The sequence below is a fragment of the Phaseolus vulgaris genome, chromosome 6 (genome assembly GCF_000499845.2).
Source record: "Phaseolus vulgaris cultivar G19833 chromosome 6, P. vulgaris v2.0, whole genome shotgun sequence".
Lineage (NCBI taxonomy): Eukaryota > Viridiplantae > Streptophyta > Magnoliopsida > Fabales > Fabaceae > Phaseolus > Phaseolus vulgaris.
The window spans coordinates 21,539,418-21,557,165 of record NC_023754.2 but is presented as its reverse complement, the minus strand read 5'-3'; the positions used below and the strand labels follow the sequence as shown (position 1 = coordinate 21,557,165).

The 17,748-nt window shown below is 35.6% G+C and overlaps 2 protein-coding genes across 2 annotated transcripts; both read left to right on the top strand.

Annotated features, from left to right (window-relative positions):
- The first annotated feature begins 2,065 nt into the window (after positions 1-2,065).
- LOC137833112 (ethylene-response factor C3-like) lies at positions 2,066-2,765 on the top strand. The gene has a single exon (XM_068641484.1). It carries the CDS (start codon positions 2,105-2,107, stop codon positions 2,714-2,716), a length of 612 nt encoding a protein of 203 aa, XP_068497585.1. The 5' UTR covers positions 2,066-2,104; the 3' UTR covers positions 2,717-2,765.
- A 2,089-nt stretch (positions 2,766-4,854) lies between these two features.
- Positions 4,855-9,541, top strand: LOC137831833 (serine/threonine-protein phosphatase PP1-like). Its single transcript, XM_068639682.1, has 4 exons — positions 4,855-5,406; positions 7,113-7,672; positions 8,023-8,244; positions 9,189-9,541. Exons 1-4 carry the CDS (start codon positions 5,232-5,234, stop codon positions 9,210-9,212), a joined length of 981 nt encoding a protein of 326 aa, XP_068495783.1. The 5' UTR covers positions 4,855-5,231; the 3' UTR covers positions 9,213-9,541.
- Positions 9,542-17,748: the final 8,207 nt, after the last annotated feature.

Sequence of the window (17,748 nt, the reverse complement as noted above, 5' to 3'; positions counted from 1 at the left end):
TCCTTTTATAATGTGTTTGATTTTGAGAACAAAAGAGAAAATAAATAGAGATTGTTTTCAAAATTACCTAATTTAATATAGAGGAGATAAATAAAAAGATGAGTACAAATATGTGAAAAAAAATATAGTTGGTTTCACAAACTTGGATGTTTACTTGTTTGTTTGGTAGAGTAAAAGTAGAAAATAATAAATAAAAAATGTTTTAAAAATAGTGTAGTTTGATTTGAATTGATGTATAAAAATAAGGTTGCTAAATACTCTGTTCAATTGACCTAACGACTTATTTAAAAACGTGTATAACTATCTAATATAAGTTTGTATGAAATAATGGATTTGAGCAAAAATACCTAGTTCAATTTAAGTCTAACCTATTTCTAATTCCAGTCCAACTTGTTTTATATATTACTTCTATTTAATATAAAAAAATGAAAAATATATAGCAGATTAGAAAATTATTTATTTTCTTTTTCATAAAAAAATCAACTCCTTCTCTTTATCATTCTTTCAGGAAACTATTACATGCCATTCATTAATATAAAATTATATTAAAATATGTAATTAACATTGAATTTATGAGAATTGGTAATTTTGAAAAAATATTACGGAACAACAACTTTTGTTCAATTTTTTTTTCTAAGGAAGTCGTGCTCATTGAACACGACTTTGATTAACTAAAAACCATTATTAATTAACTCATAAGGAGTAACAACTTCACCAAAGATCAGATCAAATTTTGTGTAAATGGAAAGTCGTATATATGTATAACGATTTCAATATAAATTCAAATTGTTACTTTAACTACTTCTTCAATATAGGCGTATGAAGTATAGTGACACTAATGGTAGACTTCTTTGTTATCTGAACACAACAAACAGCCAAATAAAACAATATTATTATACTATATCAATACTAACATAGGCTCTACCCACACACTTTTGTTATTTTTATATTCAATATAATTTATATGTTAGCTAAATCAACGCTAACTTTTAATTTATTTTTATATGGTTACACCCTCACAACAATTAATATTATTTATACTAAATGTCATTTTGCGTTTGTTAAGTTTTAATATTGTGTACATGTAGTGTTAGTTAAACGATGTTATATTTAAATTAATATATAAATTATCTTATATTTTGTGTAGGCTTAGTTAATGTTAAGTTTAAAACTTTTGTGAACTTAACGTCGTTTTAACTTATACTAGTTGCATTAACAATTCGATCTATATCATTAGTTTCGATTTGATTAGTATCCATTAGTTATAAGATACTAAGTCCATGTTGTTTAGGATTTAACGCCCACTTTTTTTTCTTTTTATTTGTGTTTGATCGATGATAAACATGGTGTTATCTATTGTGGTGTGAAATTTAATATCTTTTAATTGTTTTTTAGAATGAGGCATGTGAGTAAATAATGATTTTATGTAAAATACACTCTAGTAAACCAATATTTTACTAAAGAAGATCATATGTTTATACAAGTTTAAAATGGAATTATTTTACTTAAGCAAATTCATAGATAACAATATTATTTTTGGTGTAACAGCATAATGTTACTCTAAGTTGAAGTTTCATCCAATGTTTTTTATTGTACATCTTGTACTAGAATATTAACTTCCACCAACTTTTATAATCTGAGTTAATTCAACATAACAAGATTGATCACGAAATTGAACTTGAAGCCTAGTTTATAACCAGAATTATTCGTACAACTCTGTTGTGCATGACCATGATAGGTACAAGTTTTTGTCCAGTTTAAACTATGGCCAAATAATAGTGATCATCTAAAATGAGAATAGATAAAGAAGAAGGTAGTAGCAGACATGAAAGAGGCAGTAGCACACAAATTTGATGTCATGCAACGTATGTGTTGAAGGAACCCAACCCCACCATGGTGTGGCCGCCCCCACAGGTTTCTTTGACTCATCTTCTTAACTTGGGTCCCATTAACCACCACACCATATCTTCCCCTAATTTAGTGCAATTGCAAGTGGCAAACGCCATCAAAACACACCCTTCACTTCACTATCCCTCATTCAAAATCCCCATTCTCCCTTCCCCCTATATAACCCACCACATTCCTCACAACAACACAAACAAACATGACTTCCTCACTCACGTGTCAGACCCAATACTCCCTTCCTTTCAACGAAAATGACTCTCAAGAAATGCCCCTTTACCAAGTTCTGGCTCAGGCTGCTGCAATTTCCTCGGAAACAATAACATCATCGTTATCTTCGGTGTCCCATGCTTCAACTGTTGCCGAAGCAGAAGCTTCGGTTTCGTACAGAGGGGTTCGGAGGAGGCCATGGGGGAAGTACGCGGCAGAGATAAGGGACTCCACGAGGAACGGAGTGAGGGTTTGGTTGGGAACCTTCGACACTGCCGAGGCTGCTGCTCTGGCTTACGACCAGGCTGCTTTCGCCATGCGAGGCTCCAAGGCAGTGCTCAACTTCCCAGCTGAGATTGTTTGGCAATCGCTTCGGAAGATGGAGTATGGTTTTGACCAAGGGTCTTCCCCCGTTCTGGAGTTGAAAAAGAGACACTCCATAAATAGAAAATGGGAGAGGAAGAAGCTGAAGAAGAATGTGCAGGAAGAAGAAGAAGAAGAAGAAGAAGAAGGTGTTTCGCAACATGTGATGGTGTTGGAGGACTTAGGCACAGAGTATTTGGAACATCTTCTTACTCTCTCCCAGGATATGAATGTTTCTTAGTCAAACATTCTCTTTCCAGCTTCATGGGTAATACAAATAAATATCCTCATACATCATTTCAATCATTATTTAAAATTTATTTTTATACAATTTAAATTATCAAATTAATTGAAAGACGAAACTAAAATTAAAAAGAATTTTAGTTTTTTCATTTCATAAAAGAGGAACTGACGTATAAGAAAATGATAAAAAATGGTAAGATTTTTTTATGTGTATATTACATCATGTATAGAAAATATATAAATTACAATCTAATTAGGTAGGATACTAATCATGAAATTTTATAATTATTAAATTAATTGTCTATAATTAAGTACAATATCGTCAAATATTACATACAATAATTATATATAATTTGATAATTATATTTTTTTAATATGACGTGAAAGCATATACACATTTAATTTTGAAAGAAAAAGACCAGGAATAAGACTCTTTCTATTAGGTAGTTGAGAAAAAGAATATTAATAAAATGAAAAGATTCGTAAAAACATTTAATTTTCCAAATTAATTAGAAAAAATAAAATGAAATGCTCGAGAATTGACCAAGAATAATGTCTCATTTACGTGGAATTTGTAACCATTTTCAGTGCAATGAGGCAAAAGAATCTCGCAGTTGGTAATTATTGATCTTCGAGTCTATCTATAATTAATATTATATTCTGTATCGTAGCAATTTTATGGGATGTCACCGAAGAGACTGTAATTAATAATAAATTCAATCAAGAAAGAAATTAGAATATCTGTGTCATTTTTTGTTATTCTCATTTGAAAATATATAATTTTAGTTTCTTAACGTCTTCTAGAATGATGGGGATTATTAAAACTGGAGGAAGAATAATAAAGGTAGATTTTTTTATAACTTCTTAAAATTTGTTAATTGGTCATTAAGCTTCTCTAAAATTCTATGATATTAATACTTTGGAAATTTCTTCCTCAACACTCATAATTTATTTCTTGACACCGTAATTCATTTAATCCAAAAAAAACCTTCACAAATAGTTTTAAGTTATATGGTTTAGTTGGTGGTAAGGGGTGGTGGTAGTGAGAGATGATCGGTGGTGGTAGTTTGTTGTTTTTTTTTTTGGTGTTTCAATTATGGAATGTGTGATTTAGTAACTTTTCAGATTTCATAATTTAAAATATAATAATTTAATTTTATGTATTTTGTATTATGAAATTTAAAAGACTTGTTTAGATGTAGAAATATATTATGGATTATAACATTCATAATATAACTTTATATTTCAGAATTTACTATTTGTAAGGTATTCTCAAATTTAAAAAGTCTCCCAATTGTATAATATAATATGAAAATGAATTTATATTGTGGATTTTATAATTCAAAATCTAATTATGGATTTAAAATAAACTATTGAAGGATCTTTAATATATTTAAAATTAATATAAACTATTCTGAATTGTATAATTAATAAGGTATTTTCATATTCAAAATATCTTCGGTATTTTATAATGCATTTCATAAAAATAGTCATTTTAAAATTTACAATCCAAAAATATTTTTAAGTATTAATACATTTCAAATTATACAATTTAAAATCTCTTTTACAAAACACATTTATTATATAATACAAAAAATAATAATTTTAAAAGACTATTTTTTCATACACCTCCATATTTCTACTACACCTCCATATGTTAAAAAAAATTATTTTATCTTTAAAAATACATTTTAGATTTTATAATTTAAATATATTTTTTTTTGACACTTTTAGATTTGATTTATCTTTCAAATTGTAGAATCTAAAATACATATTAGACTAAAGAGTAGTAAAAATTTTACAATCCAATATAAAATAAATAAATAAATAAAAATTATAAAAATACTACGAAATTTAACTCATGTATCAACGTTCATCGTCACAACCAACTACAAAAAAAAACACTTAATACTACTTAATGAATAATAAATCATCACACTCTCCACCAATAAAAATCCTAATATATAATGAGAAGGGTAGAAAAGGGAAAAAGTATGGGAGGTATATGGAGAATTTGCCTTTTGAGATCTTGGCATACTTTCTGAATTGTAAAAATACACCGTGTAAATAAAAGAATAACTTCCAATATTATATAATTCAGAATATTTCTAAAATAAATAAAAAGCACAGATTGATGAACTTCAAAACAAATCTTAATAATGTTAGAACAAAAGAAAATAAATAAATAAATAAAAAAGCGAGATAATGGTGTGGCACTCACTGTGTGGAAGAAGGGAATTATGATTTTGGTATTTTTTTTGGTATTGAATAAAAGAAAGGAAGAAAGTGAAACCCTCTCATTTTGTCCGAAGGGAATGCGGAAAATCCTGAAGGGCCGCAAAACGACACCTCGCTGCGCTCAAAATGACGGCAATTCCCAGCACTTAAGGATTGCGGTGCTGAGTTGAGGCATGTTATTCGCTTACTCCTTCAACTCAAATTCCTACTACGATTCTTCTTCTTTGCATCACCGCATCGAATAGAGACGTTGACTTCGGAGGAAGAAGAAGAAAATGGAGCAATCGCTTTTGGATGACATAATCAATCGCCTCCTCGAAGTTCGTACCCGACCGGGGAAGCAGGTCCAGCTATCGGAGTCCGAGATCCGTCAACTCTGCGTCGTTTCCAGAGACATTTTCTTGCAACAACCTAATTTATTGGAGCTCGAAGCGCCTATTAAGATTTGTGGTAAATTCCTTTTTTCTTCTTCGCCCTATTTCACCTTTCCTTTTACCTCCCTCGCTATCTGTCTTTAATTTCGTCAAATTCGAACCTGGAGCACTAACAATTATTCTTATTTCTGAAGGTTTGGACATGATCTGAGTGCTTTGAATTGCATGTTTTGTCGAGTTTTTATGATTTGCATGTTTACTGATGAGTGTTTTTTGAACTGGATTAGTAGGGATTGCTTACTTAACTGGGTTAGTGTGTTCTGAACTGCATGTACAGATGGTATTTGAAATTGTGGGAGCCACGTGTTTTTTTCTTGTCTGAATATACACGGAAGGAGATTCCCCGAAGTAGAATAAAAAAGGAATATGCAGTGTGCATGAATTCTTGACGAATCTGTGTATTTGTGCGAATATGTGAAAAGAAATCCTTGAACATTCATGAATGTATGCAGTCAAAAAATGCTGCAGGCGGTGTATATTTGACTGAGTTTGTCTTTTTTATCTTTCCATGTCCTTGATGAATTTATGTATGGGAGAGAATCTGAGAGTTTTGAGAACATTTAGCCGAACATTTTTACCATATAATGTGAGTTTTGAGAAGTGAAGTTCAGTAAGTGTTGGGCATGGGTATAGCTAAAACCATATGCTGCAATTTACATCCATATTTTTAGGTGTTTTCGGTTTAAGAGAAGTGGATGAGAGGGATTTTTTACATCATACCTTATTTGGCTAAAAAAATTGTAGGACGGGGAAATTTTGTGACGGATTATATTTTCCTGCTATTATATTTTTTGTCGTCTCTGCCCCTTTTATCTGTTTGGGTGTAACTGTATATTATCCATACTTTTGCTCCCCTTCCCTTTTGTAAGGAATTGAACATGGTAAGATTTTCTTATCCTCTCCTTTCCTTCTCTTGAACCAAACTAAACAAGGGTCCTCTCTTTTGAATTGAACACGATGCTAATTAATTTTCATTCATCGTTACTTTTCATGGTTAGCTGGTTAGGGGTTATCTTTTTTATGCTTACTGACATGTTTTTTCTGGACTGCAATCACTGCATTTGTAATGAACAATTGTGGAACATAACTTAAATAGAGGTTTGTCTCTTTTGTTTGCATGTTCTTGATGAATCTAAGTATACAAGTGAAAATAATCGTATAATGAGCTTTGAGAATGTGATCATTCGAATTGTATGTTTATATGATTTTCTTGGGTAAAACAAAAATTTGATTGATTTAGAAGGAAAAAGCATGTAAAATGTCTCTATTAAAATCACTGAACTTGTACTACCAATTTATCTCATGCTGGTTTAGTAACTGCAATATGTCATACTTTTTTATGTCTCTTGCAGTGATTGCAAATTAAATTTATGTTAGTGTATTTATTCCCACATGACATCAGTGTTTGCTTCTGAATTTGAGATCATACTTTTAAAGAATGAGAGCAGTAAGGATTGAACACTAGATCACCTGGTCATAGAGGCTCTGATGTAATTTTATGAACAACTATCTAGTGAAAAGCACATGAATTGTTTTATATCTAAAGTCAATCAGTCCATATAGTGGTATATGTTTTTTTTTTTGTATAATTCATATTCATATTCACATATTACACATTTATACTGACTGATGATGTTAGTGCCATGTAATACTCTATTGCTGTACACACAAAAATTAATGTTCTTGATTTTTTTTATTCATATCCTTATATTGATGTTTCAGGTGATGTACATGGCCAATATTCTGATCTCTTAAGGCTTTTTGAGTACGGTGGATTGCCTCCTGAAGCCAATTACTTGTTTTTGGGGGATTATGTGGATCGAGGGAAGCAGAGTTTAGAAACAATTTGCCTTCTCCTTGCTTATAAAATAAAATATCCTGAAAACTTTTTCTTGTTAAGGGGAAACCATGAATGTGCTTCTATAAACCGGATTTATGGATTTTATGATGAGTGCAAGAGAAGGTTCAATGTAAGGTTATGGAAGACATTTACAGAGTGCTTCAATTGCCTGCCCGTGGCAGCCCTTGTTGATGAAAAGATTTTGTGTATGCACGGAGGACTTTCTCCTGACTTACTTAACTTGGATCAGATTAGAAATCTACAGCGGCCCACAGACGTTCCTGATACAGGTTTGCTTTGTGATCTCCTTTGGTCCGACCCAAGCAAAGAAGTTCAAGAATGGGGAATGAACGATAGAGGAGTTTCATATACATTTGGTGCTGATAAGGTCTCAGAGTTTCTTCAGAAACATGATCTTGATCTTGTTTGTCGTGCACATCAGGTTAAACCTCTGCCTTTGGTACTTAATGTGTTACCAGATCTTCAAGATTGAGTTTGTATTTCAATGGCTATAATGACTCTGAAATTAATCTTTTTTTCTCAGCAATTTTAATATATCTTTTTGCATTACTACAAATACTTAATTTTGTTAAACTGGCAGTTACTTTTTACCTTCTATACGTGACATAACTTTGTGCATGAGCCTAAAATGCTTCGAGTGCCATGCCTTGGCTTTAGCATCTGATGCTTTGTACTGTACATTCCTTCATATTTAGATTACGGGATAGTAGGTCTCAATCAACTGTTCTATTTGAAAATAAATTGTTTTTGTTTTGGCAATTTTCTTACCAGGTTGTGGAAGATGGATACGAGTTCTTTGCTAATCGACAGCTTGTAACAATATTTTCAGCACCTAATTATTGTGGGGAGTTTGACAATGCTGGTGCTATGATGAGTGTTGATGAGACACTAATGTGCTCTTTCCAAATATTAAAGCCAGCTGATAAAAAACTAAAGCTCGGTTTCGGAAGTACAACCACTGCTAAGCCTGGAAACTCCCCAGCAGGTGTAAAGGTAGAAAGATTATTAAGTATTGGCTGACAATCTTTGCATGGCATCAGTTGGTACATATCTTCTAATACTAGTGGCGAATAACCCTTTCGTGCAAATGTAGATAATTCGGAGTATCAGTGTCTGTAGTGATTTGGCATTTTTGTACACACTGGTGGGCTTTTTATCTTGCTGAGAATTTATTTCTGACTCTTCAACAAGTAATAAATGAAATAGGCACTTGTCATGATTATATAAAACTGAGATGGTGGTTGTGCTTGGGAGAGGTGACTGGCTCGTTGGAGGAGACATTTTCCACGTGCTAGGTTATTTTTTGGTATTTTCTTTCTAGTGTTCAATTTGATTAGTTATGTAGGATTTCCATGGATTCAGTCATTTTCAACATGATTAGGATAATTAGAATGATCTTGTTTCATGTGCTAACCCCCTGCTAGGAAACATTTGAGGAATTGAATTTAGCAGTGAAAAAAATAGACAGTAACTAAGCTTTTCTACTAAACATGCATCAATGCAACCAAAGGTATTGGATGTATCAGTTGTTTCGTATTGTTCCTAACCCAATCAGTTGATGGGTGGTGCTGTTGCATGTTACTCGAGCTTGAGAAAGCGCAACTTTGCGCTGAATAGCTGAAGCGTACCGTGTAGGCAGATTTTACCAGCTGTGTGGGTTTTGAGTCTTATTGCTTGGACTTGGAAGCACCCTAAGACAGGGTCATGACATCAGATTGCAAAATGGGGACTAGTGCCGTACACAAAGGGTGTGCCTGTGTGGGGACACCTAGTTTTTTACCAAAATTAGTTAAACTGTAATGTCCTAATCGGTCACTCAATTCAACCGATGATATCACATCTTTTAGCACTGCAATGAATATCATGCTTTCTATTTTATGTTTTATCACTTACTCTTTCACCAATATATTCTAAATCTTTCTCATTATCCGACGCAGTCCTTCCTGGGAGCGAAAGCATGAAATGAAATTTCACAAAAAGGTTGCTGCCTGCTACTTCGTGTTAGCTTGGGCTTAAACTCCTATTGGTTGCAACAAGGGAAAGTCAAGTTCCTTTCGTCTACTATATTTCGGAATTGTAAAATCAAAGGGAAACACCATTATGAACCATGTAAACAATTGTTTTTTATTGGTACAAATTTGCATTTCGAGATGGAAAGTCATAATCTGCTTGTCTTCGTTGTACACTAATAGCTGGTATATTTTCTTAACTGTAAGCTTCTCAAGCGTAGATGGATACATTCGCATCTCTTGCTGAGAACCATTTATAAATGCTTTATACGATTGGCATATATGGATGCTAGTTGAGGCTGGTAAACAGAATGTAGTCGAATCTCTTTGTTTTTCGCTTTGATTGTCTTTTGTGTGTGAGAATTCTAGTTTGATCTGGGATCACCTCTTTTTACTTGATTTTTATCTGAGATTTAATTCGAGGCATTGATGTCCCTTCTCGAGATGTTCAACCTGTAGAACGGAGTCTGATGGAGTAGTTAAAGTTTATGGTTCCGTACAGTTTATGTGGAAGAAAATTGCGGATTTTTTAGGGAAAATGGGCTTTTGTGGGGAAAGCTGAATCTACTTGTTTTTTTAATACCTATTGGAAGCAGAGGTGGGTTCGTGCATCTTTCCTTTCGGAAAGCTAGTTCTGCCTACTGCTGGTTCTTCTACATGTTAAGTGTTATGTAACGTAGTATTTGATATTTGCTTCTTGTACGATATTACGTTCATCTTTTTTTTTTTCAGTCTGTTTAGTTAAAAAAGTCTTATATATGTTTAAAATTGAGTTTGTTATTCTTTTGATTTATAGAAATGATTTTAAGCCAGTAAATTAAGTGTTCCTTTGAACCTCAGACCTCAGAAATGTAATAAGTGCTAAAAACTGATTCAAGGAGATTCAGGAATTCAAGGATAACTTCCAAAATTTCGATAACAAAATCGTCATTCTTAATCAATCTTGTTAGTTTTTTCAAAGATCACGTTTCAACACTTATAGTTTAAAAGGTGATTAACGTTCGACAAACTTACTCTCTTAAGAGTGACTTGTCCTATTACCTATGCTTAAACTATATTTTTCTAACTTCCACATACTTGGTTGGATATGGATTGCCATAAGCCTCGAACGATATAATTATAAATTTTAATTATATTTAGTTTAGGATTTAGGGTTTTATGAAATAATCTCAAAAGAGAAATTATAAAAAAAAAAACACTTAAATATGAAGATAAAAAAAATTATACAATATCACATTCTTTCATAAAATTATTTTTCAAAGAAACCCGATCAATGACATCCTTCACCAAAACAGTACTTGAAGAGGAAACAACATTATATTCCAGAACAAGATTTACATCATACATAATAGTAAAAAAATGAGTAAACTTCTAATTAAAAATTTGATAATGATATGATTTATTTAATGAAAAACTAATAATAAAAGAAATGACTCCATTCTCTTCAAGTAAATGAGTGGCAGTTAGCATGTTGCAGTTAAAATATATATATTCTGCTGGAGCAACAAATATAAAAATATATGTTGTGTGTATTAATTTATATCCACTACAGCCAGGTAATTAATCTTCCATCATCACCACACTTTTATTCTCTCAAAAGGTTACAATTATTTGGTTTGAAGACAAAGTTGTGGTGATCTAAGAGACATCTGGCTCTGTGACTTTACTTGAAAACGTATAAATCTGCCGACCATCTAAACCAAAAACTATTGTAATAATAAATAGCACACAGTTTGATTGGTTGGGTTGAACATCCTAGTAATTAACATCATCAATCACCAATTACTTATAATAATTGAAATACTATGTTGATGTGCCTTCCCTTGCCTTCTCCACGCTTCCTCGTGTCACTATCTTCAATGTCACACCTCATCAACTATACATTATGCCACAAAATCCAAAGAAAGAGCACATGAAAGTGACCTTCATTCATCTTAACCTAATAGTCCAAGTTACTTATTCATAATTCTCCATGATTGAATTCTGAGAGACCCTCTTTCCCCTTCAATATTCAAGATCATGTAACATCTACTTTTAATATATAATTGATTACTGACTTATTCTGTGTTGTTGTTTACTGAAGATATCAGTGTGCTTAGCAGTTGGACATAGGTGGGTTTGCATTTTATATACACTTGTTTTAATTAAGTAATTAAACTTGTTAATACTAAATTAAATCTTTTGGTAATACTGAAGACACAATATTAGTCAGCACTTGTTTTGGTTCTCCTATATTCTTTTATCTATTTGTTAACAAGGTGACGTAAAGTAAGAGTAAACTGAAGGATCTGTATTTTAGAAAGAAATGAGCAGAATATAATCTGCAAGTTCATATGGGTAAAAATAGCATACAATAGATTTTTTTAAAATTAAATATATGAGATTAATGTTACAAAATAAAAAAGAATTATTAAGAATATCAGACATATCTTAATCTATTCTTATTAACTGATTTTGACGAGGATATTGATTACTTTGGCATGAATTCTTTTTCTACATTCCCCTTAATAACCAATAATAATAATTTTTTATATAATTTAATTATAAATTTATCTTTTATTATATTTTTTTCTAAATTTATCAGAATTGTATATAGCTATAAAAGAACTATCATTATTATTCATTCCAATAATCATCACGACGTATGAAATAAAATACACGAAGGTTGACTCGATGTGCATGTCATTTGTGAGCCTCAGCCTAATTTTCAACATAAAATTTCGTAAAAAAAGTGACTCATTTTTACTTAAAAAAAAAAAGTAGCAGCAGTGAAGCCCTAAAAGTCACACATACAAAGCACTGAATGAACAGCTGCTATTAATTTTCCACGGTCAAATGAAGAATCAATGGCGAAACGAAAAAAACCGAACCAAACACTGTTGTCGTGGAAAAAGATTTTCATAAAAATAAAAGGACATGACTTAAAATACGAAGCCTAATAAGTAGACGTATTTCTCCCTCTCACATCAACGTATAGCACAATTCTTTATATATATATATATATATAAACAATTCATAGAACAAAAGTCTTTGAATAAGTTTATTTGAAAAAAAACTAACGTTTTTTAAATAATTTTTACGGATATTTAATAAATAAGTTAATATTCGTATTAATAATATGATTATTGTACCTGTATGGATATCGGGGACTGAATAATGTTTATCCACGTCGATACAAGGTGTCTGCTCCACTCTCAATTGTCCTGTTCTTCGAGTTTCCTTCTTCCTTGCGTGCCTCGGTTGGCCGGCGGGGGTACCTGCGATTGCGCTCCGACGCTCAAGTCAGTAATCTCTCTCAGTGGGAGTCCTTTCGAGAATGAATAACATACCTTTTTCTCTTTCTTTTCCTTCTTTTGTACGTTCCCCTTGGGCTTGGGCCCTCTGGGTCGTTAGTGGTTCGCCACGTGTTTTCTGGTTTTTGGGTCGTGTTAGGTGGTTTCCTGGGATCTAGGGGATGTTCCCGAAAATCTGGGGAGTGCTCACGTGCGTTTGTTGTTCAGTGGGAATTAACCATTTGTCCCATGCGTGACCACGTTAGTTAGATAATTTTAATCTGAACCATGCGGTCGTCCGGTCCCGACCGGTACACTTGCCCCCCAGGCTCGAGGTCATGGAAGAACGAAGAGTCGTATAAGGCGCAGGGGGTTTTGCTTTTTACCTCTTTGCCTATAAATAGGATTTCATATGTAGGGTTGAGGGTTTTTCGTTTCTCTTGCTCTGAGTTTTGCGTTGCTTGTTCTGTTTTGCTAGGTGCCGATTTTGCTGCCGGTGTCCTCTTCTTCACTTTAAGGTTAGTCATGCCTTCCTCTGAGGAGTCTTCGAGTGTCGTGGGTTCATCTTTGACTCGCGGTGCGAGCCAGGCATCGGACGGCCCAAATTATGATTGGGTTGATCCTGCCGTTCTTCGAATTCCCAGTAAAATAAAGTCTTCGGATAAATTAGATCAGTTTCTAGCAACCCATAAAAACTTTCTAACTTCAGATTGCCCGGCCGATGCGTTATATGTCGATATATGTGGTATAACCGACCGTGTGTGTCATGGCCGGGAGAATGCTCCGCACGACTTTTTCTTTGTGTATAGCACCTTGTTTTCTCATTTGCACGTAAGTTTACCTTTTGATGATTTTACCATGAGTATCCTTCGGATACTCAATGTCGCACCGACACAATTGCACCCTAACTCGTGGGCCATTTTACAAGCCTTTCGAGTTATTTGTCAAATATTTGGACTCGTGCCGACCGCCGAATCATTTTTATATTATTATAACACGTACCCGAGTACTCCAGTAGGTTGGTTGTCGTTATCCAGTCGTCCGGGTAATGTACGCTTTGCTGCTTTTACTGCCTCTTATAAGAATTTTAAGGAGTACTTTTTTAAAGTGTTTGTCGAGCCGGACGGCCGGAATCTATTCTATAATGCCGATGGAAGCACAAAATTTCCATTCCATTGGACGGAGAATCCCACCTCTCTTGACCATCGGCTTTGGGAATCTTTGTCTCCCATCGACCAAGAAATTTTGATGGTCGTGAATCAACTACCGTGTAGGCTCCCTACGCGGGAACTGATAGCCCTTTATGGGTCGTCCAAGCAGTGGGCGGACCTAAATGGTGAGCACCTTCTTCTTGCGGTCGTTCGGCTAATAGCATATATGTTTCTTACTTCCGTGTTTATGTTGCAGAGATTGTGGTGAGCATGGATCCGAGTTTGAAGAGGTATATGAATAGTTTGAAGAGGCAGGCTAATAAGAGCAAGATAGCCACCATCGCTGGAATTGTCCCGCGAACGACTGAGCGGGAGGTCGCTCCGGTGGAGGCTGCTCCTGTTCTTGCTCAAGGAAAGAAGAGGGGGCGGCCTGCTAAGGTACCTCGTACGGAGGCTCCGTCTTCGTCGGGCAGTCCAATTAGCTTGTTGGTGTCATCCGTCAGGGTGGCACCTACAATGCAATTTGACTTGCGACCGGAGGACGAGGAAATTTTTGCTAGCATTCCTCCCTTAGATATGGTCGAGGAGACGGTCGAGCTGCAATGTCGTGCGGCTGTGGCGACCAGGGCTCTTGGCGACGAACTAAGGAGAGCGAAGACAGTATCGATTCCAAAACTGAAATCTCAGCTTAATGAATCGGCTGTTTCATTGAAGGATGCCCTGAAGGCTGCGGGTGAGGCTCGGACTGACGCTCAGTTGGCCAGAAAGGAGTATGAAGCTTTAAAGATTACTTTAGAAGAAGTAACGGTTGAGCGGGCAGATGCCATCAAGGAGCAGGAAAGACTGATCGCGGAGAAGGAATTGCTGACTGCTCAAGTTGAACAGCTTCAAGGGTTCATGTTGAGCATCAACGAGGAGTCATTTAGGCAGGGCGTTCGGCAGGTCGCCTTTTTCCATGGGGTGCCGGTCGATGATGAGCGGTATGACTCGAACATGGACGTCGTGGACGGCCGTCTGATGCCTCTTGGAGAAGATGAGGCCGAAGAGAATGATCAAACCATCTGTCCTGTGGCTGAGATGCCTCGTGCAAATGATACTGTACGGCCGGAGGAGCCGGCGCAACCGGATGACATCCTTGACGTTGTTTAATATTTTCATTACCTGAGCCCGGGGTGTGGGCTAAAGACAATTTTACTGCTTTGCGACGTGTTTTGAACCATATCACTTTCTGCTATCGACTTTATTTTCATGGTCCTATTATCAAGCAGTTATTTGATGGTATTTTGAAGAATTTGATGTCTCGCGTAACTTGAACGAATGGTGGATACATACCGAACTTTTGACTAATAAATCGAAATATTAATATCTGACCGAATGAACGGTTATATATGCTGACCGAATGAACGGTTAACTAATAAATTAATTGAGTTTCTGACCAAGGTTGGTGAATAACGTTTAAGTTATAATTTGGATAACTTTAGTTATGTATTCGGACCGAATGAACGGTTGATTAATAATTTAATTGAATTTCTGACCAAGATTGGTGAGTAACGTTAGAGTTATGAAGCTGTAGCTATATAATCCCGATTGATTATATAATCCCGATTGATTATAGATTGATTAAATTTCTGACCGAGGTTGGTGGATAATTGTAGTGATATAATTGTAATGATATAATTCCGACCGAGTGAACGGTTAATTAATAATTGGATTTCTGACCAAGGTTGGTGAATAACGTTTAAGTTATAATTCGGATAATTGTAGTTATATAATTCCGACCGAACGAACGGTTAATTAATAATTGGATTTCTGACCAAGGTTGGTGAATAACGTTTAAGTTATAATTCGGATAACTGTAGTTATATAATTCCGACCGAATGAACGGTTAATTAATAATTGGATTTCTGACCAAGGTTGGTGAATAACATTTAAGTTATAATTCGGATAACTGTAGTTATATAATTCCGACCGAATGAACGGTTAATTGATAATTGGATTTCTGACCAAGGTTGGTGAACAACGTTTAAGTTATAATTCGGATAACTGTAGTTATATAATTCCGACCGAATGAACGGTTAATTGATAATTGGATTTCTGACCAAGGTTGGTGAATAACGTTTAAGTTATAACCTGTTGTATATTCTGGCCGAACGAACGGTTAATGAATTAATTAATTTCTGACCAAGGTAGGTAATTTAAAGTGCCTCGTTAAAACCTTCTCGGTAGAAAACCCTCCTTAGGGATAAAACTACCGAGCGAGGAAAGAGTGCACTGAGTTTATTCATCAACTGTAGTAGAATTTGAGATGCGTGGCATTCCACGTTCTCGGTATAGATTTTCCTGACAAATATTCTAAGTAATAAGCTCCTCCTGTTGCTGTGTCGGAGATGCGGAACGGTCCTTCCCAGTTGCTTGAAAACTTTCCTCCGTCCTTCCGGGCGTCGCTGCGCATGCGCCAAACTAGATCTCCTTTCTGATAGCTTCGTGGCTTCACTTTCGAGTTGTACCTTCGTGCTGCTCGTATCTTGCATGCTTCTTCCCTTATCTTGCATTTGTCCCTTAATTCATTGATGAGGTCGAGGCCGACTAGTAGACTTTCCTTGTTTAAGTCTAGGTCTAATGTCTGTCGGCGTAGTGAAGGCTCGCCGATTTCGACCGGAATCATGGCTTCTGTGCCGTACGTCAGGCTATAAGGTGTTTCTTGAGTCGTTGACTGGGGAGTACAACGATAAGCCCACAGAACCTCTAACAATTCTTCAGTCCAGTTTCCTTTGGACGGGCCAAGTCTCTTCTTTAACTCATTGAGAATAACTTTGTTGGCGGCTTCCGCCTGACCGTTGGTTTGAGGGTGTTCGACCGAACTCGTTATATGTTTGATGTGAAGTTTCTCATAGAATTCAGCTAGCCCACGGTCGGTGAACTGTCGACCATTGTCTGTGATAATGATCTGAGGTAGGCCGAACCTGCAGACAATGTTTTTCCACACAAAGCTTTGTACGTTCCGGGCGGTGATGGCTGTTAGTGGTTCAGCCTCAATCCATTTGGTAAAGTAATCTATACCCACCAGTAGGAACTTGCATTGCCCTTTTCCGGGTGTGAAAGGTTCGATAATATCCATTCTCCATTTCACGAACGGCCAAGGGGATAGGATGTAGTGCAAGTGTTCTGGTTTTTGGTGCAATAGGGTGCCGAACTCTTGACATTTCACGCACTTTTGAACGTATTCAGTGCAGTCTCCCTGTAAGGTCGGCCAGTAGTATCCAGCTCTCAGAATTTTGGCGGACATAGTCCGCGCTCCTGAATGGGTTCCGCATATCCCTTCGTGTAACTCGGTCATTACATATGTGACCTGTTCTGGACTAAGGCATTTTAGGAGGGGACGGGAGTACCCTCTCCTGTAGAGATCTTGGCCAACGAGTATGTATCGGGCGGCTTGTAGTTTCATTGTCTTCTCTAAGTGTGGATCGCATGTACCGTCGGTCAGATATTGTTTTATGGGATTCATCCAGTTAGGTTGGGTGTTAGTCGCCATGCATTCTTCGGTACCAACACTTGGTTTAGCCAGGGTCACGTGTATGGCCGACCGGTGGACGCCTTTCTTTTTTAGGGTAGCCAATCTCGATAGAGCGTCCGCCCTAGTATTATTTTCCCTCCGTACGTGTTGGAAGGAGATTTCTTTGAACCTGTTTAGAAGATTTTTTACGAAATGAAAATATTGTTGGAGTAATGTTTCTCTTACCTCATACTCCCCTGTAAGTTGTCCGACGACTAGACGGGAGTCGCTATTACAAATTATATTTGTTATCTCCAATTCAATCGCCAGATGCAAACCTGCGATTATAGCTTCGTATTCGGCTTGATTATTGGAAGTTTTAAATTCAAATTTCATGGCTTGTTCGACAACAATCTCCCCTGGTCCTTCAAGTACAACTCCTGCTCCGGACGAACGACTGTTTGATGACCCATCTACATATAGTGTCCATCGGGGAGTTTGTTCGGTCGGATAGGGAGTGAGTTCTGCTGTGAAGTCGGCGAGGGCTTGGGACTTGATGGCCCCCCTGGGTT